The sequence below is a fragment of the Taudactylus pleione genome, unplaced genomic scaffold (genome assembly GCF_031769625.1).
Source record: "Taudactylus pleione unplaced genomic scaffold, aTauple2 ptg000273l, whole genome shotgun sequence".
In the NCBI taxonomy this organism is placed as follows: domain Eukaryota; kingdom Metazoa; phylum Chordata; class Amphibia; order Anura; family Myobatrachidae; genus Taudactylus; species Taudactylus pleione.
In genome coordinates, this window is record NW_028284675.1 from 2,907,222 (window position 1) to 2,931,590 (window position 24,369).

A 24,369-nucleotide genomic window follows, 5' to 3' on the forward strand; every position below is an offset into this window, starting at 1 on the left:
CCTGTGCCAGACTGAGCGCTCTGTGCACTGCACGAAGCTCCAAGATATTTATCGGTAGGTGACTTTCCTGATCTGTCCACCTTCCCTGAAAGGCGTGATGACCTAACACTGCTCCCCGTCCTCGCAGACTTGCCTCCGTGGTGAGGAGTACCCAATCTGGGACCCATAACGGGCGACCCTTGTCTAAATGAGTTGTCTGCAGCCACCAAGCGAGGGAGAGCCGAACCTCTGGCAAGATGCGGATCATCTGAGACTCTATCCGATGATACTGACCATCCCACTGAGACAGAATCCATTGCTGCAGGGAGCTAGAGTGGAACTGGGCATGCGCCACCATATTGAATGCGGATACCATGGAGCCCAGCACCTGTATTACCAGGTGAACTAACACATGACACTGTTTGCAAAGTAGACTGCACATACGAGACTGTAGTGCCGCAATCTTGTCCTCTATTAGGAGAATCCTCTGGCCCAGAGAGACCAGCAGCACCCCCAAGTGCACCATCGGCTGAGTTGGAGAAAGAGGACTTTTTCCAATTTATTATCCAGCCGTGCTCTTGTAAGCAGACAATTGTCATCTGAAGACGACACTGTAATAACTCCTGCGATTGTGCTAATATCAGGTGGTCATCCGAATATGGCAGTATCCTGACCCCTTGTCGTCTGAGATGAGCAGTCATCACTGCCATTATTTTGGTAAATACCCAAGGGGCTGTGGCCAGCCCAAAGGGTAGAGCCTGAAATTGGTAATGTTGCTTATCTACCGCCAATCTCAGAAATTTTTGGTGGGATCGTGCAATTGGAAACTTGCAGATATGCAACCTATATGTCCAGGGAGACCATAAAATCTCCAGGCTCCATACGGAATTTGGGCACTCTGTTGAGGGACTTCAGATTCAGGATAGGGTGATGTGACCCATTTGGTTTTCTGAATAACCACCCCTTCCCTGTTGCATCACAAGAACAGGGATTATGACTCCCAACCTCAGGAAGGCCCCAATAGACTCCTGGCAGCTGCCGATACTCTAGAAGCTAAGGTACCTGCGTCAGTGACAGCTTCCCCCATATACATAGCTGCTTCTCGCATCTGACAAAGGGAAGACAGCTGTTCTCTGGTAGCATTAGGCATGCTATCCTCCAGAGACTTTGCCCATTATTCCATAGCCTTAGCTACCCAGGCTACAGCCATAGCTGGCCTGGTAATAGCTCCAGATAATGAGAACACTGATTTTAAATCGTTATCAAGTTTTCTATCTGTAGCCTCCTTCAACGAGGATGCCGCAGGAATTGGTATCTTAGAGTTCTTGATCAATCTAGTCACATGACCATCTACTGATGGGGGAACTTCCCATTTGCTACATTCACCCTGAGCAAATGGATATCGAGAGGTCAAATTCCTTGTAGCATGGAAATGCTTATTTGGAGTAGACCATGCTTCAGACATGAGATTCGTCAGTTGCTCAGACTGAGGAAAATAACCTCTAGCCACCTTTTGACGCCTAAAGACCGGAGTCCACAGAGGACTGATTGTCTTCTTCCACTGAGTAAGACCCAGAACTCGGAGTATCAGAGTTTGATGAGGAGGGTGGGTCAGAATCCTGAAGTAATGTCTGAAGAGAACCTCTCTTATTTAATTTATTTATTAACAGTTTCTTATATACTGCAGCATATTCAGTTGCGCTTTACAATTAGAAACATAAATAGAACAAAACTGGGTAATAACAGACAGATATATAGGTAGGAAGTCCCTGCTCGCAAGCTTACAATCTATAGGGAAATAGACATTGATACACAAGGATAGGTGCTATATATTGCATTTTGGTCCAGCCAGCATGCAGAGTTTCTTGGTGGGCTACATGATCCAGTTACACAGGAATGTTGGTGAAATATCAGGAGGATGTGAAAGAAAGACAATACGTGAAGTTATATGTGGACTGTGAAAGGGGATGTAATCAGATATGGAAGCTATGAAGGTCATGTGGGCAGTTCTGGAATATGATAAGCTTGTCTGAAGAGGTGAGTTTTCAGGGAACGTTTGAAGGATTGGAGACTAGCGGAAAGTCTTATTGTGCGTGGTAAGGCATTCCATAGAGTGGGTGCAGCCTGAAGAAAGTCCTGTAACCGTGAATGGGAGCAAGTAATGTGTGGGATGAGAGATGCAGATCTTGTGCTGAGCGGAGAGGTCGGGTTGGGAGATATTTTGAGATGAGTGAAGAGATAGATGTTGGTGTGGTTTGGTTAATAGCCTTATGTGGAAGTAAAATTATTAATTAATACGGTAGAAAACCGGCAACCAATGGAGGGACTGAGTGTGAGGCAGCAGACGATGAACATTTGGCAAGGAAGATAAGCCTCGCAACTGCATTCATAATGGATTGTAATGGCGATAGCATGTTTTTGGGAAGACCAGTAAGGAGACTATTGCAATAGTCAATGCGGGAAATAATGAGTGCATGGATTAGAGTTTTTGCAGTGTCTTGTGTGATATATGGTCGAATTTTGGATGTGTTTTTTTAGATGTATGTAACATAATTTTGAGACAGATTGAATGTGGGAAACAAAGGACAGTTCAGAGTCAAGTATAACACCTAGGCAGCGAGCTTGTGGGGTAGGGTGGATTGTCGAGTTATCAATAGTGATAGAGAAATCAGGTTGGTAATTGTTATTGGCCGGTGGAAATATAATTAATTCTGTTTTAGAAACATTAAGTTTCAGGTGGCGAGATGACATCCAAGATGAAATGGCAGAAAGACATTCAGTGACACGGAGCAATACAGATGGTGATAAATCTGGGGAGGATAGGACGATTCGAGTATCATCCGCATACAGATGGTAATCACTTATGCCCCCGCCTCTTCACTGCCACTGGACTATCTGCCTGCACCACCTGCTGAGGGGCTACAGACGGCAGCACTCTCTTACTAGAGTGAGCAGAAGAATCAAACCAACAGGGATTCATAGGGCACATGTACATAGAAGGATGCAACTTCTGTGGGTATGCCACAGTAGGAGGCAATATCATGGTAGTAAAACGCAATGCTGCAACCTTATCTACCACATGCAACAAAACCTGCGACCAGGACGCCACTCAAGATGGCTCTTGCGTAGGTGCAGGTGTACCAGATAGGAAAGGTACTACACAATCCATTCTGCACAAAATCCTATTCAGACAGGCCTGCCAAACAGGATTTACATGACTTGAGCACCGGAGGCTCACCCTTCTCACCTTTACCCTCAGACATGCCAAATGTGTCGGTATAAGGTGTACAGTATAAATGTGACCCACTTCACATATGGAAAAACCCAACACACCTTTCCAGAGGAATGAGGAGAAACACAGTGATAGATATACCTGACAGTTTTGAAAACAAAAGACAGAGTATATACAACAGCTAACATGAAAGTCACATACAATGCATATATACAAATATTGCTATTGCAAATTGACTTTGAATCAACTGCCCAGCCCCGCCAGGGTATTGGCAGGATATAGAGCTCTATATACCAGACCCAGAGAAGAGGTATATAGGGAGACAGACCAGACCTCTGAGACAACCCGCCTGCAGCAGTACACACAACTGTGAACTGCGAGCTTCTCACACATGAGTTGGTCAGAAGTAGCAACCCAGAGGCGGGAATCCATAACCGGAAGTTGCGTCTAGGTCGGGGGAGAAGCTGCCGGTGGAGCACCCATCTCCCCTAAGCTGTGATTTTTACGGCACGGGTACGCTGGCCTCACAGTAGTAGACTCTAACTAGTGCGCTCTAGTGTGTCTATTACCCATCCCCGGCAACAGACCATATGGCACCGGCCGCCTTAGTGAGTACACGTTACAGCCGCAGCCGCCTCTGGTGCGTCTCCTACACCGGAGGCCTGGACTGCATCGCGCACGATTTCCCTCATGAGGAATCGCTTACCTGCCATTTCCGTTAATCCGAATTGCAGTCCGGACACCAGCGACGCCGCTAGTAAAGCCTCGCTGAGGCCCGCCGAAATCCACAGAGCATATAGCGGTACTGGTATTTCGGCATCGGCGGAGGTAGATGGAGTCGCAGTATCTGCGTCCTATTCGGTGCCTAGCACTGCTCGACTAAGAAGTTAAAAAACCTAAAGGTAAATCATAAAAGAAAAAGCCTGGGACTGCCTAGGCAGTCCCTCTGTTAAACAAGTGCTTCTGGATACTTGGCGCTCACCAAACCAAAAAACTGAATGTCTGTGGCTTTAGGCGGGGTATATAGGAAGACCAGTGCATGCTGGGAGCTTTAAAGTGGTGATCGCTACCAGGAAGTGCTGTCCAAGCCACGAGATGGGAGATGCCGGGCATGTACACTGCAGCTTAACGAACCAGCCAGTACAAACCCTGTCAGGAGACACTGGGAGCCTGCATCACAGCTCAGCAAAGACACCCATCACACAGCGTGTGCTTTGTCCTTACTGACCGGACATTGAGCCGCTGTATACCAAGGTCAGAATTTGTTTTTCTTTTGCTAGCCGGGACGCCGGTGACAGCATACCAAGAGGTGAGACTGACTCTCTGCTTTTTTGGGGGGGTATTTGCCTAGGTGACCTGACCGTTATACAAACTGTTGTTTTACTACACTTACAGTGTTTGTCTGCTGTGCAAAATAGTGCTGCTTGAATTTTTCCACTATATGAGCTGACGCTTGACTACTAATTTACGTGCTTAACTACAAAGGTGTCTGCTGCTAACCCTATTGCTACTAGAACTTTCAACCTATGATGCTGGCTATATAATATATTGATGCTTGATTACTAATTCACATGCTTGCTGCAACTAACACGACTTTTATCATTGGAAATTGACATCAATCTTTGCCACTACTAAAACCCAGATTGTTTTTTCAAATCAACGTAGGGTTGCATTTTGAGTTAATTACTGGTTATGTGGATATTCGATTTCCATTTTTTCTTGCATCTTTAAATTAGCCTTGATGTAGGAAAAAAAAAAATGTCCCCAAGCCAGAGAAAAATTAAGAGACTTGTTAACATATTTTTTGATTATCTCTAAAGGCAGTGGTATATATTGCTAGAATATACCTATTCTGTGTGCACACAAGATTTTTGGGAGTTTTTAATTATCCATACACCACGGGCTATGAATTTTCTATTTTTATAAATACATATTATATATATTTTTTTTTTTTACAGTGTTTTCTGGTACATGTATTGTATTAAATTTATACCTATGTGATTTGCTCCAGCGCTTCCCTTTTCTTTGTCTTTGTTCATATTTTTGAAGGTTACAGCTCCTTCTTTCACTAGGTGAGCTGCAGGAGCAATATCACTATATTTTTACAAAAGTTTGATGAAGGATTGGACATATTCATTCTTTACTGCCTGATTTTTTTCTTTTCTATTAAAGAGGTAGCTGTTTGCTGCAATGGATCTCTCCAACTAAATACCCCAAGGTAGATGTTGTGGACCCTGAAGAAGAAATAAACAAATTACGCGCACAAGGTGACGGGGGGTTCGTAGTGATATCAGATACATGCCCAATGCTGTTTGGAAACGACTCATCAACACAGAACAATTCTGGTGTTCGCCTTGTATTGGGATACTGTGTACACTTGTGAAAATGTGTAAAGTGGTCGTAAATGGTTCCCAGGACGGAGTTATCAATTGAAAAGCGATCTACCATAGTCGCTTAGAGAAATGCAGGGAAAAGTTTGTGTGAATTGCTCGTCTGGAGGAGGGTACTCTTGGTGGCATGCAGTGTACCCTCTTTAAATATGTTGTAAACAAGAGTGTGCATGATTGCCAACGACCTGGACACCCTCGAGTAACCACAAAGCAGGGGGACAAATTTATCAGAGTGTGTTGCAAACGGGACAAATTCCAAACAGCTTGTCAGATCCATGCTGCTCTGATGAAAACGAGGAAGAAAAGCGTGTCAAACGCGAAAGTCAAAGGACGCCTTGTAGCTGGTGGTTTGTTGCAGCCTGAAAACTATTGCTTAGGTCCATAAATAAAAAGAATAGGCTATTGTGGGCAAAAAAGCACAAGATCTGGACCACTAGTCAGTGGAAGTAAGTTCTTTTCACAGACAATATAAGTTTAAGATGTTTGGATCCAAAAGGAGCAAGTTCATTCGTCGTGCAACAGGAGTGCCCATGCTTCCTGCTTGCATTCAGCTCACAGTCAAGCATGGAGGAGGTTCCATTATGGTCTGGGATGTTTCAGAGGTGGTGTGGTTGGTGAATTCGTAAAAATCGAAGGAATCATGGAATCCAAACGCTACCACAACATCCTGGTGCGCCATGCCATCCCTTCCAGCACTCACCTTATTGGTCGTGGTTTCACACAACAGCAAGATAACGACCCGAAACATACCTCCAGTCTTTGCAAAAAAGTATTTTCAGCCAAAACAACGACAAAAAGGTGCTGAAGAACATGGTTTACCCACCCCAGAGTCCTGATTGCAATCCAATCGACCTCCTTTGGGATCATCTGGACAGGTGTGTTCGAGAAGTAATGAGTCAAAATCACCTTTGGGAGTTGCTACAAGACAAGTGGGCTATAATCGGAGCTGAAACTTTAGACAAGTTGACCGACAGAATGTCCCGCGTTTGCACTGCTGTGATCGCCGCTAAGGGTGGATACTTTGATGAGAGAAAAAATTAAGAACAAAATTCAGTTTATTTGTAAACAATCTGTAAAAGTACAAAATGTGTTTATTTGCCATATATTTGCCATATATTGCCATATATTCATCACAAACAAGCTTCTTTTGTTAATTACTCTCTGAAAAATTGACGATTTGGGTGAGGTATTGAAATTTATGAGCTGTAGTGTAGGTTTCATAGCCACCATTATCAGTGCGCTCTTGCATCAGCCCTATCTTTTGGTTCAATAGATCCGCCTGAAATCAGATCGCTGTGTAGCAAAACCCAGCACTGCCTACAATACCGTCTACCCGCCCTCACTAAACTTAGCCTACCTGCTAAAGCCCCATTGCAAACTAGTTATTACCCTTCATCCACTCTGAATTGCCCGCAGATGGTTGAGCTAAGTGGCAGAGCACACAAAATGCAAAATCAGGCAAGCTGCAACATCTAGTAAATGCTCAATTTTAACTCAATGTTGAAAGTTCCATTGAAAACCAATTCATAGCAAAAACGTTGGTCAGGTCATAAAGGTCATGAATCAGTTAAAAATAATGAACAGAGGTTGGTACCAAAGATCCAGAAAAAAAAATAAAATATATATATATATATATATATATATATATATACACCCCCATACACATATATACATACATACATACATACACACACCCACACACACACACACACCCACCCACAGCAACAAGGGGCTTGTCCACCTGTGGCTAAATACTCATTCTTCCAAACACAACAATCAGTGGCTTGGACCCTAACCACAACTTATTATAGAATTATGCGTTCTATAATAAGTACTGTCATTGGACAGTACAGCTCCAGCCACAGCTCACTGGTATGCAGTTGTGGCTATCCAAAGTACACGTTTTCCTCAGCACAGAACAGCTAAAGAATTTGAAAATATTTTATGGGCCACTGGACTTACAATATAAAACAGCATTATAGTTTCACAAATCAACTAACTATGGAGGTCAGAGTTGGGGACAATCCATGCAAATCAGGTGGACCGCACTCCTGATATGAATAACCTTTAAATATATCTAACTTACAAAAGGGAGGGAGGGAACTAACATGTATACTACTTTTTAACTTTCACACTGAAGCAACCTTTCTATAGGAATGGACTTCTTACTCCCCAGATGTAACCAGAAGTGCACAAAAACAAATAAAAATTGCTTCCCTTTCCTGTTGACAAGCGTACCTCTTTTACTCTTTGGGAATTTTTTCCTGAGCTTGTTTTTAAGAAGATTTAACTTGCCAATTATTTCAGGTGTTGCCATGTAGAAATCCGCTTGTATTTCATCATTCAGAATCTGTAATGTCAACATTTTTAATATTAGTTATGAAATGTCTAACCTCTGAATAATCTTGCTATGGATTGGAAGAAATGTAATTATGAAGGCATGTGCATATATTGAGTTAATAGGGCACATTATTATTATTAGAAACCAACAAAAACATGAAAACTAATAAGTAGACATTTAAACTGTATTAAAATCACCCCCTCCTCCCCTCCTGTCCCAGTTACTTCAGTTACAACAGAGGTTCCCAAACTTTTTTAAATCACGGCGCCCTAGAGCAGCAGTATTGTTCTTACGGCACCCTTAAGCCAAATGTTTGTTATTGAGAAATTCAGAAAAAATGGAGTAAAGTGAAGTAAATTGTGCTTACCAGTCATCCTTAGGGCCAGTTATGTGGTAGTGGACAGGTTTGAGCTTCTGGTTGTCCACATATTTACAGTTTGGGAACAACTGAGTTACACTATTGTGGCATGTTTCCATGCAGGATGAATGTTCCATAGAATAAACATTTGCACAAATTTTATATGGGCATACGGGAAAATCTATTTCTGCATATTGTGGTCATCAAACTAGATTACAACCAAGCTCTTACTACCCCGTTGTTTGCCCAACTAGGCCCAGTTTAGGTCTCCTAACAAGCAGGAGTGCACGGCTGTCCTGTGTGTGGTCAGTTCCTCATTAGACAACTCTGGAATGGATTATAATGTAAGGGGACAACATAGGCGTGTCCATATAGGGTCCAGGTTGTGGCCAGGCAAAACACAGTCAGTGAGTGAATCAACTCAATGTAGTGGAGTTGTTCATGTACTATATAAAATACACTGAATAGTTCTATTTCGCATTATATGAATTGGAAGCATTATTATGTATCTTAATAAGGTCATAGGTCAGTGGAATTATGCCGTTTGGGGGGATTGATGAAGATATGGGGATATATGGAGTGTGATTGAATGAGACATGATATAGGGCAAATTGAGGGGACACGACGATGAGTGGGGGCATTGATGACAAGAAATTAGTGATAGGCATGCCTCTGGGTAGTGCTAGACACACTCCTAGGCACAGAGTATATCTCTCAAGATTTCCCTGAGTGCACACCTGGATGAAATGTGCTCTGCATGCCAATCATTTTTGGAGATTAGATTTTTACTCTCTGCTTTATCTCAGTGTTATGCAGAGACAGAAGCAGTGATCCAACAGTGAGAACATGCAGAACAAACGTATATACAACACTCTCCCTCTGAAGTGAAAACTGTATGCCTGCTCAGTACTTTTCAGCCAACAGATAAAGTTGTAGCTCACCAGATGAAGGTGAAATCAGAGCTTGTTATTCATGCTTGAGAGTATTACCGGGCAAATATTTTTTAGATTTCCAGGCACAAAAGCAACATTGTCCACAACATAGAATTTAGATTCTAGTTATCTTTAGCATGTAAGGAGGCCATTCTTATAGTCCCTGTTATGCACACAAGCAATGCATATGCATTTAGGCATGAAACATGATACCTCAGGGATGAGCTCAATCCCTCCAACAAAAGTTGACCCGTTGTTTCTTGCTATCTCAGCAGCTTCTGCATTCTGTAGAAAAGGTAAAATAAAAAAATAAAATTAAGGCCAATATTTTTATTTCATTTCAGATTAGCCCTGTAGCGCAAACATGTCATGTGTCATTTTAAAATTAGAATTAGAGAAACAAAAAAAGCGCCAAATAAAACAAGACTTCCTTTGTGTCCTACAAATAGTGTCAGCTGACATTCCTTAAGCTAAATAGAATTCGGCAGCTGCTCTCCACATCCAATGCCAAACTGAATCACACCTTACTTATCTACAATAAGGAAGGCATAAAACATTTCTCTTGGTATAGGGATGGAAGATCTACAGTGTCTAGATAGTCAATGTCGACAACAGATGATCAACATGCAAATGATGAGGGTTAGGCACTAGGGAGAGGGTTAGGTGTGAGAAGGGTTAAAATAATAATTAAAAAAATAATGCGTCAACCTTTTCTGTGTCGACCTTTGACCATGACAACACTGTTGACCTTATGACACTGTCGACCATCTGGTGTCGACCTATTGTCTATCTATATCAGGGATGGGGAACCTCCAGCATGGAGGCCGTATAAGGCCCCCAGAATAATTATATCTGGCCCTCTGAGCTTACTTCTGCTAGCCTCATCTGCTTAGCAGGGTGCCTAGAATGGTACCCTGCAGCCAGAATCTATGCAGCTATGCCGCCTGGAGCATCTTTAGGACACTTCAGACGGTCACACCGCTGCCTTACAGCTCCCCGGAGCATCCTCAGGATGCTCCGGGCATTGCTGTAATCACCGGCGATTATGGTACCGCTCCCAAGTGACATCACATGGAGGGGGCGTGGCCTGCACCAGGCCCGCAAATAATGTTATATATATTAAAATGGCCCCCGGACAAAAAAAAAGGTTCCCCACCCCTGATCTATATACTGTACATCTTTCAATCCACACCCATTTCTCTTAATAAAAATCATCTCATTAGGTGGTGTTTGTCCAAACTAGCCAGTTTTTACAATGTCGTGAATGTTGTCTGCCTCTTTGAATATTTGTCAATTACTGAAACTTTCAATACCTCTCACCAACTTAATCCATATGTAGTTATTATGTTGACAGTGACTATGTTGACACGATAATGTTATCCCAAAACTGCTGTAATGCTACTTAAGCGTTTTAAACGTGCTGTCATTCTAATTTTAAACAGCTTTGTAAAGAAACATGTTTAAAGTAATAATGCTGCAGTTAGAATGCTTTGAGTAGCATAACTATCGGGATACTGGCACCAGCATTCTCATGTCAACATACCGTATGTATCCCGCTCAGAAAAATCTTGCAAATGTCATTGTGAGAGTACAGAAAAATTGGTTGTTGCCCAGGAACTAAAATAAATAGTTACGGTGACGGTGAGATGTTTATCAAAGTTTGAAATTGTGTTTGCTAAAGTAACATGATTTCACAAAAAAAATGGTAAGAAAATGTAATCTAATAAATTACAAAACAGTGAGAATTTAAATATGGTTTTCAGGATGTAATATCTGTGACTGTTTATCAAATACTTAAATGTTCCACTACCTCAAAGTTGGGATTTCTTAAAGCTGACAGATTGTGTTAGTCGGAAGGATTTCCACTTCGCAAAAGCTTGAAAGTAAGCAGCATGCCTCCCAAGGCATGGGTAATCACATAATCTCACTCTCTGCTGGCATACAGTGTACACACACTTCTGCAGGTCACGTACATGGCTTTTGGTAATGGGCATGCGTGCCTCTTTACAAATCGGTTGCATTTTCTGCCCTGCAATGGAGAACGCTGTGTTTGTCTCTGTGACCGACTCCTGACAGATGTCCCCCATTGTTGTTTAACAAAAATTCTAATTTTTCTGGACGACATTGCTCTTGGTGCACCCAGACAACAGTAACTTTAAAAAAAAAAAAAAAAAAAAAAGCACCAGAATTTAAATCTTTCCTTTCAGAGAAGTGGCCAGAAGTAATGGAATTTGTTCAAAGAACCATCCAAAGGCACAGAATACAACAACATGGCATGGCAAGGGTCAAGGGGAAAAGGACTGCCATGTCTGTAGGTTTTCTGCACGTGCCCCTCCTATGCAGAGGATCTCGGAGCCTTAAAATCTTAGATTAAAGCCCGCTATACTTTTCCAGACAAGATTTATATGACACAATGGTCAGTATTCAATTTGGAGCGAAAAGCCGTTTTCGGCGAGACTTTTTCTACGATTACGTCATTTTCGCCGATTCTATTTATCCCCGTATTCAATTTGTCCAACTTTTCGCCGGTGCAAAAAGTTTGCGCATTGAAACCAGAGGAAAAGTATCGGTAATGGATAGCCGGCGGAAAAAAGTGCAGAATTGGGGTTTTGAGATGTAAAATTGCGGCAACCCTCCTAAACCCTTTTTACACCCTGCTTGACGCTAATTGCATCAAAAAAAAAAAAAAATCACAAGACACCCCAAAAAAGCACTTTGCAAAAATTGGTGAAAAAAATTCAAGTGGGGGTACAAAATCAAAAACTAACAAAATAGCTTTTGGGGTTGTCTGGAAGTATGGGGGAGGTTTTTTTTGGATTGCTGAAGGTGCATTTTTGGCGCTTTTTAATGCTTCACTTTTGCATCTTTAAAATATGCTTGCACCCATTTTCATGTACCCCAAATTTGATGGGAATACTTATTTTCCCCAAAAAATATTGCTAAATGCTATTCTTCAGCCCTGTCCCAAAGAAGCTAAATAGCGCCTATTGAGACCAAACACCCCAAATACCTTCAGCTTGGCTAGTCGGGGGTACCCATAGTGTACCCCAATGTCAGAGCATCTTTTAGGGGGTGTCAGGCTGATTTCCCAAAAAAACTACAGGACTTTGCGCCTATTTGGGTTTCGCCGGGTGCCGTTTTCACCAATTTGGCATTGAATACGGGGATACGCGGGGACGCGCGCGATAAGTTTTCGCCGGCAAAACCTCAGATGACGGCGCTCCAAATTGTATATGGCCCAATGAGTAAGACAAACAATTCCAGTGGTGTAGTCTTCCACGACCTCTTTCACTTCACCCTTTTTTTGATGACAGTCACTATAAAATGGTGGGCACTCGTTCAATAGTTCTATGCATGAGAACATTCGAAACCTGGGATTGGGCTGTTCAGAAAAAAATCCTAAATTGCAATATACTTACCCGGGGAACCAAAACTGGCAGACTCAACTTCGGATAGGCAGCATTGAACAGCAATAACTTTCAGAAGATAGTATATAACTTTGGAATTCTGGAACTTTTCCTCATACGCACAGTTTGCAAAATATGGTCGAAAGGATCATGGAAGATAGACAAAATGTCCTTATCATGGATGGCTCCAATGTATTCCTATGACTTTTCCTCACCTGCCCTGGTGCTGAAAGTCCTGTGCAAAACAGATGGTTCTGGAGACCATCTAAAGTTTGCTTTCTCCTTATGAGTCAGCTGCACAAGGGTGCCAAGATCCCTCTAAGATTCTCCAAATACTGCTTACAGAGCCCCCTAGAGCCGCTGGGCAAAATGCCTCACTGTGCTCATCTAGTGTTCACATCACTCATAAAAGCCTAAATTAATGCTTCCTTGAGATCTCGCAAAAGGATTAAAGAAGTAGACCTTTGGCAAATTCAGAGGAACTCTGCTCATGGATCATTCCTTATACATTTCGCCTTTGACTTCTTCACCACTAAATACAAAGTAGACTATTGCCTTCTCTAACATCCCCACTAGGTGCTGCAAGGAACCAGTAGAAGTCTGAGACCATCATAACTAAGGAGATGAAGTAAAACTATACAGCATTACAAATTCAATATAAAGATTGAACGTTTAATGTTTTATCCAGTTTCCACAGTTCACTTTCCTTGAGTAACAATGTTGGGTTTTATTTTCAGGAAGGATAAGACTTGTCTTTTATGTACAATACTGTGCAAAAGGTTTAGGCAGGTGTGGAAAAAATGCTGCAAAGTAAGAATTCTTTATAAAATAGAAGTGTTAATTGTTTATTTTTATCAATTAACAAAATGCAAAGTGAATGAACAGAAGAGAAGTCTAAATCAAATCAATATTTGGTGTGCCCCCCTTTGCCTTCAAAACAGCATCAAGTCTTCTAGGTACACGTCATTAATTACAGTTCACTAAATATTTACTAATGATTGCATCATCTGAGTTCTTTCCTGCTGTAGTTTTATTATCTTTAGTCCAGATCCTTTATTTCTGGAAATTTCTGTAGGTCTGGATTACCAACAGTAAGCTTCCAAAAAATGTGACCTGCCTGGGGCACACATGCTCACATGACCGCAGGCGCACACATTACCTGTGCATCCTGCACTATATGCTGGCAATAGAGTGGCGATTTCACCTGCATTCAAAGAGACTAGTGAAGGCTTGCTGGTTAACCATCAGCTGTTGCTAGGTAGCAAGTCTGTTCCCTATAACACATCAAGTTTGTAGGTCATAGTTTACTGCTAACTTATGTTTGTACCAGCTCTAGGAAAAACTACATTTGTGAAGTAAATTACTAGGCAATAACAAAAATATTTCATCATTTGGGGCCTTCCTTGATGAACAAGACTGTAGTGTTCACATAGAACTTATTCAGGCTACTAAAGGAGAAAATATGAATGGTGCAGGGTTATCTTTGTAGTAAATTGTGAAAAAAACATTAGTGCCACCAGCAGCTATGAACAAGAAAACCTTCAACCAAAAGCAGGAGGTAGCCAGCCTGCAACTATTTACAAACATGTGAAACTCATCACATGTATTATTTGCTATATATGTTTCTGTTTTACTTTGCCTTCATTTCAATTCAAAACTACAGCATGTGTGCATATATGAAATTATCTGAACTTACCTCTGTAAACACTAGAACTTTATTCGCTTCCGTCACAAATGGGTATGGCAAATGAAGGTAGCCAACAAATGGATCCACTTTTTTCTAAAATGTAAAATACAGTACAAAACTCAGAATAAATATACAGACTTATTTATCAGGTGGGGCTTAGTGCTATATGGGATAAGGTACACTGCCCCTGATCAGTCAAATACTTATTTGTACTAATTTGTATTCATATATTTTCTATATATCTTGTGTGTTAAAATAACGGTAAAACTCAATTCTGCTTAGTTTGTGGCATCTGTTGGAAAATAAAAGTGTACAAAAATGTACAGTGTAAATGAAAAAGAAAAAAACGTAACATCCTTCTGCTTACCATAGTAAAACAATGCATCACATGGGCCACTTCCTTTTAAGAAATGTGGTTTTAAAAAACAAAAAACAAATCTAATTTCTAAACATGACAGCTTTCTATAATACATCAATAGACATTCTGGGCCTGAATGAGATGTGGACGGTAAAGAGACCTGCGACTGCGTTTTTATGCTAATGCTGCAGCCGATGGATACAAATCCGCTGCTTTGCGTAATAAGCTGCACCATCGGACATTAGAGCAGCCCCATGGTTAATCAGAATGTCCTTTGGAACATGGCCACTAGCGCCAGCACAACTGTAAAAAAAATAAATAAAAAAAAAGGCGCAGTCGCTGGCTGCCATATGCCCGCATCTAGCTAGCTACCCTCTTGTTACCACCCAGAAACACACACTGAAATGGTCTCTTAATTCATTCTGTGTTTCTAGCCGGTAACCATAGGGCTGCATGTGCCGTGCTACTCGGACAAATGCGCAGACTGAAAACAATCGGCCGCTTGCAACCAAAACAGTCACCTCTGAATCAGACCCATCTTCTATTTAATACAGAATCTTTTGCATTATCTGTGCAGCATTTACACAGAACTGATAGTATATTTGTTTCAATTAGCTGCTTACTGTATGTTCTTCTCTAGTCTAACAATGAAATGTCTTAAGAAATTGTTAACAGGAAGGCTAACAGTACCAATAAAAAGTAATGATGTCAATTATATTAATACAAATTTTCCAAACGTATCCAATGCGAATGGATAGGAGTCTACAAATTTATAACAAAAAACTAGTTACACGCAGAGTGTAATGTGCAAAATTGCTAGGGGTGAGTATGTCCAACACACATGAACAGCACCCAGCATGCGCCAGCAGCCCCTCCAACACAATTCCTAAATGCGTATTTGCTACTGCAGGTTCTCATTTATAGAGCTTAACTTTACATTTGGATAATTTAAAAGTGTAGATCTAAGTATACAGAGGATATATGTTTTTCAGTATATGCAAGTAGAGTAGTAGTACTCAGCAACTCTGCCCCCTTACAGTGGCAGACAACAGGCTGAGCAGGTCGGCATTGTTGCAGGTGTTTGCTCATTCCCCGCCACATTCTGCTTGAAGTGCCAGCAGCCATCAACTGGAGCTGCTGTTTTCAATACAAAATGTCCCCTTTGCTGACTAGAATAGCACAGGGAAGCTTTGTACTAAAACAGTATTCGTGGCTGCTGCCATGTCAAACAGGACCAGGGAGAATAGTTTAGCTCCCTACAGTCATGTGCCTGCAGTTCTGCTTCTGTTTGGTTTGGAGAGCAGCAGTGCCAGATTCCCTATGGTAGCACTGGAAGGATTCTAATGAATCCAGTAGGTATGCGACCACCCTGGGTCCCAGGCAGCAAAGGACTGTGGCACTGAGGTTACACTTCGACCCACTTAAAGTCATATTTGGCTTGCACCAGACCTTGAGGACCCAAGACCTGAAAGTAGTTTGCTCAGAAGAGTTCAAAATTAAGTATTACATCCCAGACTTGGCTGTGTCCTTCCACAGTCAAATTCATGGACCAGCGTGAAAACACCAATCCGGCCACGGAGAACATTGCAAACGTAAGAGCATGGTCCAAAACAAATTCACATGATCAACATGACAGATAACGCACTCAAACTGGATATTTAAAAGGGCCAGATCACTCCTTTCCAACAGGTGTTTAAACTGAACATGTCCCATATAATGTAAAATAACTTCTCAATCTTAAAGCTTTGGTGTTGTAACAGTTCTATTAAGAGCGGTCACTGAGCAAAAGGCATCACATTATTAAAGATTCTGCTCTGTTTTTTGTTAAGACTATACCTGCTGTGTCCTTTTAACATACAAGTAAGAGCTAACAATCTAACCTGTCCATCAGCTGTCTTGTGTTAATCCCATCAGTGATGCATAGTTGACATTTCCAGACAGTGATTGTCTGGTGGCTAAGCAGCGCCAGCATGACATGTAAGCAATCCAAGTTACTGACAGTAATCAGGTCCTTTTCCTTCTTTAACAGAAGCAGTTTTCCTGCTATCGGTCAATACCTTTAAATAGTAATGTAACTTAGAAGGACTCAAGGGAAAGCCCAAAGAATCCTTCCAAGCCAGTGGTATCTCCACTAAACGCCCATCTGTACTGGTCAGTTATCACAAAATAATTACCTTTTTTTCCAACTTCATATCCAGTTTCAGCTCAATAAACACTGACTGAGTGGGGCTGGTAAAATCCAGTCTTTGGAATGTTTTTAGCATTTCTATAGCAACTTCAAGTTCGATTAGTGGTTTGGGATAGTAACGAGCCACATACACATCATCAATTGGTTTCCAAGCTGTTAGACCATAGGGCTTAGGCCGACTTGTGTCCTTTCTCATTTCATCCACTTGCTCCTTAGTCAATACTTTACTCTCTCGCTCTTTTTCTGCTTTGGCCTCTTTGGTAGACCGTACAGGTGTCCAGCTCAAAAGAGGAAGGTGGGAGAGATTGCACATTATACAACAGTTATATTGCCAGATATATCCTGAGAACCCTTAGCTGTTGTGCAATTCTGCTCCCCAATACTATTTTAATAGTCTATTACAGAATGCACTCTGAGAACCTGACAGCCAACATGAAAGGGAATTGGCTTTTTCTATGACTGCTGCAAAGCTATGAACATAGGGCCTGATTCATTACGGATCTCAACTGCGATTACCCACGCAGTCTCACTGTGATAATATGCTAATGTCTGCGATCGCTATGCTGTCGCAGCACAACACAAGAATGCCCACTTCCCCTTACTTACATCCATAATACTTTGCAAGTCTGCAAAACTATCGGTAACATAGAGCACCATCGGAGCCACACGCACAATGTCAGCCCTTACTCAGAAATAGCTAAACTTCCCGTACGCAGTGAGAGCTAAACCTGTGTATGCCTTTGCAGTGGCTAATTTATGCACGCCCCTGTAACAGCGTTAAAACGCACTGGCACACCTGCGTTTCACCGACCAGCCCCCATCACCCCCCCCCCAAACGCTCACTTCCTGTCAGTCTACGATGGGTCTGCATGATCTCTGCGATCGCAGTGGTGCCTTCGCGCACTGCGATGCATAAAAAGAACACAATAATCGTCTGTCTGCGTGCGTAATCGCAGTTGTGATTGGTAATGAATCAGGCCCATAATGTTCTGAGGGATGCTATCATTCATGTATAGTAGTTGAGTGGATAGGATTAAGTGACTGAATTTTACTCCACCAAAAAGGTGGACATCCATTTTACAGAGGAATCAAACCCCAAAATAAATTATAGATGAACAATTCGGTTTATGGCGCGGATCCTTCCGCCAAGTTCAGATCTCCGAAGGAGGCAAAACATCGAGATTATCCGTGAAAGATTACATTTTGCCTCGTTCTGAGATCCGAACTTGGTGGGAAGATCTGAGCCAAAACCAATTTGCTCATCTCGAAAATAAATATGCACCATCAGTAATCATTCATTAATAAAGTCAATAACCACCTCCAAAATGGTAATGCTGGTCCCTTTCTTTTATTTTGGTTGTTTGCCCAAAAAATTATCTCCCTGCCAATTTTCCCTCTGTGCCAGTGATCAGGAAAGTTTTAGAGGATGAAACTATTATGCAAAAAGCACAAACCTCTTTTCTTTGCATGCCTTTTACCAACCATATGGTTGAGTCTCCCATATCCAAATATTCTGAAATACGGAATATTCCGAAATACGGAATTATTTTGTCATGACAGAGATAATGAAACCCTTGATTTTTTTATGGTTCAATGTACACAAACTTTGTCTAAGGCACAAATTATTAAAACTATTGTATAAAATTACCTTCAGGCTGTGTGTATAAGGTGTATATGAAACATTAATGAATTTAATTTCTGTACACAAACTTTGCCTGAGCCACAAAATTATTGAAAATATTGTATAAAATGACCTGCAGGCTGTTTGTATAAGGTGTATATAACACATACATGCATTCTGTGTGTATATTGGGGTCCCATTCCCAAGATATCTCATTATGATATGCAAATATTCCAAAATACGGAATATTCCGTTATCCAAAATACCCCTGGTCCCAATCATTTTGGATATGGGAGACTCAACCTGTACCTGTTACTGTAGAAACTGATTCAGTAAATCTATATCAAGCAGGAAGAACAGCACTCCAGACATGTACAGATGTGTCCTCACTCGTCTTTGCAGCAGTTGCGCCAAACAGCCCCTCTCGGTGCGACTGGTCCTGTGAGACTCTGCTAGCACCGGGGTGCATCCTAGTCACATAGCATTGTACTTAGGTGCATTTTCTGCAAAAAAAAAAAGACACCCGACACTAGCAGAGTTGCATGGGACCTGGCAGCTCACTCATGCCAGGCATATCACACTGTGTGGCGTATTGAGGCTGGATGAGCAAGGACACATCTGTAGGATGCATAAACTACATGAGTTACCAAGCAAAGAAATTAACAACATGTCAGGTGTTTTTTTGGATCCTTTATCAAGCATACCAAAGCCAGTAATGCAATATATAACAAATATGGCGCCAAGAATAATCACATCAATTAAATAATTATGGTGATTAATGAAACACATGAAAAAGTACATATAAAAAAAACCCCAAACAATACTTGAGGATACATTCATGCAGCAACATATATACACACACACACACACACACACACACACACACACACTAGAACAACAGTGCAGCCAAATATAATAGAAAAGGGTAGTCCCAGATCAATGCATTCAGATACAATGTATAAAATTATTAGGAAATTATGCATTATTCAAAAAAAACAAAACAAAAAAGTTTAGCAATGGCAGGTTAGTTAAATAGGGGCTGATGCAGAGAAGAAAGCAAGTTGGATGTAATCACTCCCGCAATGCCAAGCTGTACACCTGTACATTGCCAGACCCTCACACACACACACAACTATCCGGAAGCTAGAATTCATTGCCGCCATCATTAGTCACACTTGCACCAGCCTTGACGCTGGTGCAAAAGATCCATTTGAAATTAGGCATACACACACACACAACTCTATATAAACTGCAATGTAAACTTTGTCTACATGAGAACAGCCTGTTACAACGCCATTTCAGCCTCAAGTGGAGATGGGAATGAGCTGTGTACAGCTCTGCTTTGGCCATACTTGCATGCGGCGGCTCTATAGTGCGCACTTAATAAGACATTCTCGCTTCAGCTCTTGTGCTGGTTTATTTAGGGCTGGATGAAAAGCAACCACTGATTCCACCCTATCAGACAGAAAAGTAAAGATTGGGAACTCACCTCTTAGCAGCAGCAGGTGCTGCATAGAATCTTACAGTAGACCAGCTCCTGTCCGTGTTGGTGGATGATGGGGTGCTAAGGCCCACATGCTTCAAAACATGCCGGTGACAGCGATGGATAACTGAAAAACAACAATGTTTTAATTCCTTAAATATTTCATTGTATTAAGTTGCTCACCGAATCCCTCGCAGCTGCCCGCAACTGCGTACACAAACGCAGCATTGTACACAGATCTTCAAAACATCGACACCTCCAGTAGGTCAATGGTCACTCAGAATGGATGTTGTAATTGAACGCTGGAGCTTTGTTCTCTGCGTGCGCGATCGCAGACCCTGGAAACGACCCTGAGACGCCCACGTTTTGGCAGGAACGCCCTGCAACCACCCACAAAACGGTCTCTTCCTGTCAATCAATTGGAAGTGAATCCTCACAGCGACCGTGATCGCAATTCATTCGCAATGCGTACACAATGTGGCTGGGACGCATTTGCAAACCATGATAATCGTTCAACTGCGTAATCATTGGAATAGCATTCAACTCTGAATCAGGCCCTAATGGAGCATACACACGGTCAGATTTCTCAGATCTGTCAGATGAACGATTTGAATGGTTTTACCAAAGATTTGAACGATTTTTGACTGCATTAAAATGTATGGAATCGTCCAAGTCTGACTGCAAACACATCAGATGTCAGATATCGTTATCTGACCATCGGGAACGCGCATCGTTCATCTGACAGATATGTCAGATTTTCCTTCAGATATGAACGATTTTTTAAATCGTTATCGTTCAGATCTGAAATAAAATCTGACCGTGTGTATGCTACATGAGACAGAGTTATAATCCGAGACGGGGAACAGAGGAAACTGACATATAGGTAGCGGTTTTAGCAAGGTCCCCTAACACAGAAAAATGAGACTATACTGTGTGACAAACATACTGTAATTACACAAGAGTCCATAAATCCTGCTTGCACTTTACAGTACATAATAAACTATTCCATATATAATTACATTCAAAGTGCAGTAACAAGTGTCATACAGATTATACTTTGCAGATCTATTGCCACCATTAAGCAAAGTTTATTTGTATTACTAATTACTTTAATTAAGAAAGCAAACTAATGATAATGTTGCAAAGCTTAGATTTGACACCGGGATAATTTATTTTTTAAAAAATGTTACTGTAATGGTTGGTGGCCACAAATCATGTTCGTTTTTTGTAGTATTAAAAATACTAAATGTCCTAAACAAATAAATTGCACATTTAAATGTCTCAATTATCATAGATTAAACATGGATTCATAGCATCACTTCTCAATGACACTGTAAAGACAAAGCGTGATCGCACTGATCTGCATTAAGGCAAACAGGTACATAAAGATATGTAACATGGAGGCGGCTTTAGCCATTTTAACTTTAGTACATGTATAAGTCCTGCTGCACATGTCACTGTACCAGGGATAGTAGACTGACCTGCACGCAGGAAGCACACGGGGGCAGCCATGTCTGTCCTCCTCCCCTTCTCCCTCAGCCTGTGTGTGGTGTGCTGCTGTGTATGACAGGGCAGGAGGAGCCGAGCGAGGCCGAGCCCAGCAGCCAGAAAGGAAGAGAAACCTTGTTGTTAGGTCGGTGTAACACTGCTCAGTCCCCCTGGAAACATGAGCCAAGCGGAAGTGTTGGAGGGAGAGGTTATCTGGCTGCATAATAAAGAAGCTGTGGATTTAAAGAAACTAAGCAAATAACACAAGTAATGATTGAAAAATAAGATCAGGCAGGCAAATGTAAGCACTACATGTGTTAATGGAATAATGGAACACTTACTATTCTTAAGAATATCATGATCAATAAGTGTTCTTTTTATCATGTAAAAACAATTGCAGTGTGCAGACTTTGGGGGGTATTCAATTTGGGAGCGAAAAGTCCATGCTGGACTTTTCGCTCCACATCGCAGCTTTTCCGGTGATAAAGTATCGGGCGCGTGCCCGCTTTATCCCCGTATTCAATTAGGAAGCAGCGAAAACGGGATCTGACGGAAAGGTATGTATCGCTAAAAATTTGGGAATTTTCGGGAAATGTCCCTGGTCCCCCCTAAAGATGTCCAGACATGCAACCCTAAACCCCAATTCTGCACTTTTTTCGCCAGCAAAAGGCTGGTGAAAACTTATCCCGTTTTTTTTACATTGACTTTTCGCACCGACGAAAAGTCAATGTAATTGAACACGGGGATAATTGAAATAGCCGAAAATGACGTCATTGGCGATAAATTATCCATGATTCCGACATTTCGCCTCAAATTGAATATGGCCCTTTATCCCATGTTATGCAAGTAGGCCTTCTCGTACGTATGTTCCAGGAAAATGGTAAACCGTCTGAAAACTAAGGTTCATTTTACTTTTTTTTTTTAATGCGTTTCCGTTTCTCTTCCAATGAGTTGCAATTTTACTAATTCAAAGAGGCGCGTTAACAGATAAGAAATTGGTCGTGCCACATTCTAAAATCTTAAAACGGCATTACCATTTGAAAATGCACAATGATGAGAAAGCCAATATTAAACCAGTTTTCACATGTTAGCAACTGAAAAACGCATTAGCAATGGATGTCAATATTGATCAACGTTTTCATGGTGAGGGGTATTTTATACATATCAAAAAATCGGGAGTCCCTGCGCACTGGTGAAGCTAATGTGGCGAGGTGTGCTGCTGGTAGTAGATTGTCCAGATCTCACAAAATAATGGGGAATACTCAACCCCTACGTGGTGTTGTCTTGATGTCGCTGTGCAGTAAATATATATAATAATTAGGGGTGAGCGGGTTCGGATTTCTGAAATCCGAACCCCCCCGAGCCTCCCGATCCGAGGCAGATCCGAGTCAGGCTCGACTTTTCCCGCCTGACTCGGATCTGAAATCGAGGCAAAACGTCATCATCCCGCCTTCCTGGTCTCGCGAGTTTTGGATCCTATATAAGGCACCCGCGTCAGCGCCATTTTCTCACTCGGCTGTGGACAGTGAAGAGGGAGGGTGGGAGTTAGGGCTGGCTGGACTGTGTAGTGTAGTGTAGTGCAGAGTAGTGTTGTGCTGCGCTGTGCTGCTGTTGTCCATAGGGGTTGTGTCCACTACTTCAAAGTAGGGATGTGCAGGCTCGGATAGGTTCGAGTTTGCACGTGGAGTTCGGATTTTTCCTTCCAAAAAAAACGGAACTCAGAACGAGGCAAAACGTCATCTTACATGGACGAACATCATCATTCCTGGACTTTTGTCCAGGAATGATGATGTTCGTCCATGTAAGATGACGTTTTGCCTCGTTCTGAGTTCCGTTTTTTTGGAGGGAAAAATCCGAACTCCACGTGCAAACTCGAACCTATCCGAGCCTGCACATCCCTACTTCAAAGTCCATAGGGGCTGGCTGTGCTGCTGTTGTTAATAGGGGCTGTGTCCACTACTTCAAAGTCCATAGGGGCTGGCTGGACTGTGTTGTGCAGTCAGTTCTCCATAGGGGCTGTGTCCACTCCAAAGTCCTGTGCAGTGTCCCAGTCCTAAAGGGGTGCTGTAGTGTTGTCCAGGGGGTGCTCTGTCCATCAGAGGTGCTTCCCCCAAGTGCTAAAAAAATTATATTTTTTCTGTTTGTGAATTGTGTGCGCAGTAGCCGCACGTGCATCAACAAAGTAGTGCCAAGCGTGCGCCTGTGTCATAAGTAAAGGGCCGGCTGGCTTGACCGTTAAAGGGTGCTGTAACCCCCAAAGTACACTCCAGTCCAAACCAAAAAAAAAAATATTTTCTGTGTTTGTGAATTGTGTGCGCAGTAGCCGCATGTGCATCAACAAAGTAGTGCCAAGCGTGCGCCTGTGTCATAAGTAAAGGGCCGGCTGGCTTGACCGTTAAAGGGTGCTGTAACCCCCAAAGTACACTCCAAACCAAATAACAAAATATTTTTTCTGTGTTTGTGAATTGTGTGCGCAGTAGCCGCACGTGCATCAACAAAGTAGTGCCAAGCGTGCGCCTATGTCATAAGTAAAGGGCCGGCTGGCTTCACTGTTAAAGGGTGCTGTAACCCCCAAAGTACACTCCAGTCCAAACCAAAAAATATATATATTTTCTGTGTTTAGCCGCACGTATATATCAAATCGATATAACATAAATGGAGGACCAAACTTTCTCCGATAAAAATAAAATAGAGAAAGATCAAGAACCACTTCCTCCTAGTGCTGATGCTGCTGCCACTATTCATGACATAGACGATAACATGCCATCAACGTCGTCTGCCAAGGCCGATGCCCAATGTCATAGTAGAGGGCACATACAATCCCAAATGACAAAGTTCAGGAAAATGACCTTGAAAAAAACATTTAAATCATCTGAAGAGAAACGTAAACTTGCCAATATGCCAT

At 42.0% G+C, this 24,369-nt stretch overlaps 1 protein-coding gene across 1 annotated transcript in view; it reads right to left on the bottom strand.

Moving 5' to 3' along the window:
- The window catches only part of MRPL1 (mitochondrial ribosomal protein L1), a 49,004-nt gene extending 27,363 nt beyond the window's left edge, over nucleotides 1-21,641 (bottom strand). The window contains exons 1-6 of the mRNA XM_088481451.1: nucleotides 21,458-21,641; nucleotides 19,983-20,103; nucleotides 16,859-17,153; nucleotides 14,336-14,419; nucleotides 9,446-9,517; nucleotides 7,840-7,951 (exon numbers count right to left, since the gene is read on the bottom strand). Of these exons, the coding sequence (XP_088337577.1) occupies nucleotides 7,840-7,951; nucleotides 9,446-9,517; nucleotides 14,336-14,419; nucleotides 16,859-17,153; nucleotides 19,983-20,103; nucleotides 21,458-21,488 (715 nt within the window). The 5' untranslated portion in view covers nucleotides 21,489-21,641. The remainder of the gene's footprint in view (nucleotides 1-7,839; nucleotides 7,952-9,445; nucleotides 9,518-14,335; nucleotides 14,420-16,858; nucleotides 17,154-19,982; nucleotides 20,104-21,457) is intronic.
- Between the last annotated feature and the right edge of the window lie 2,728 nt (nucleotides 21,642-24,369).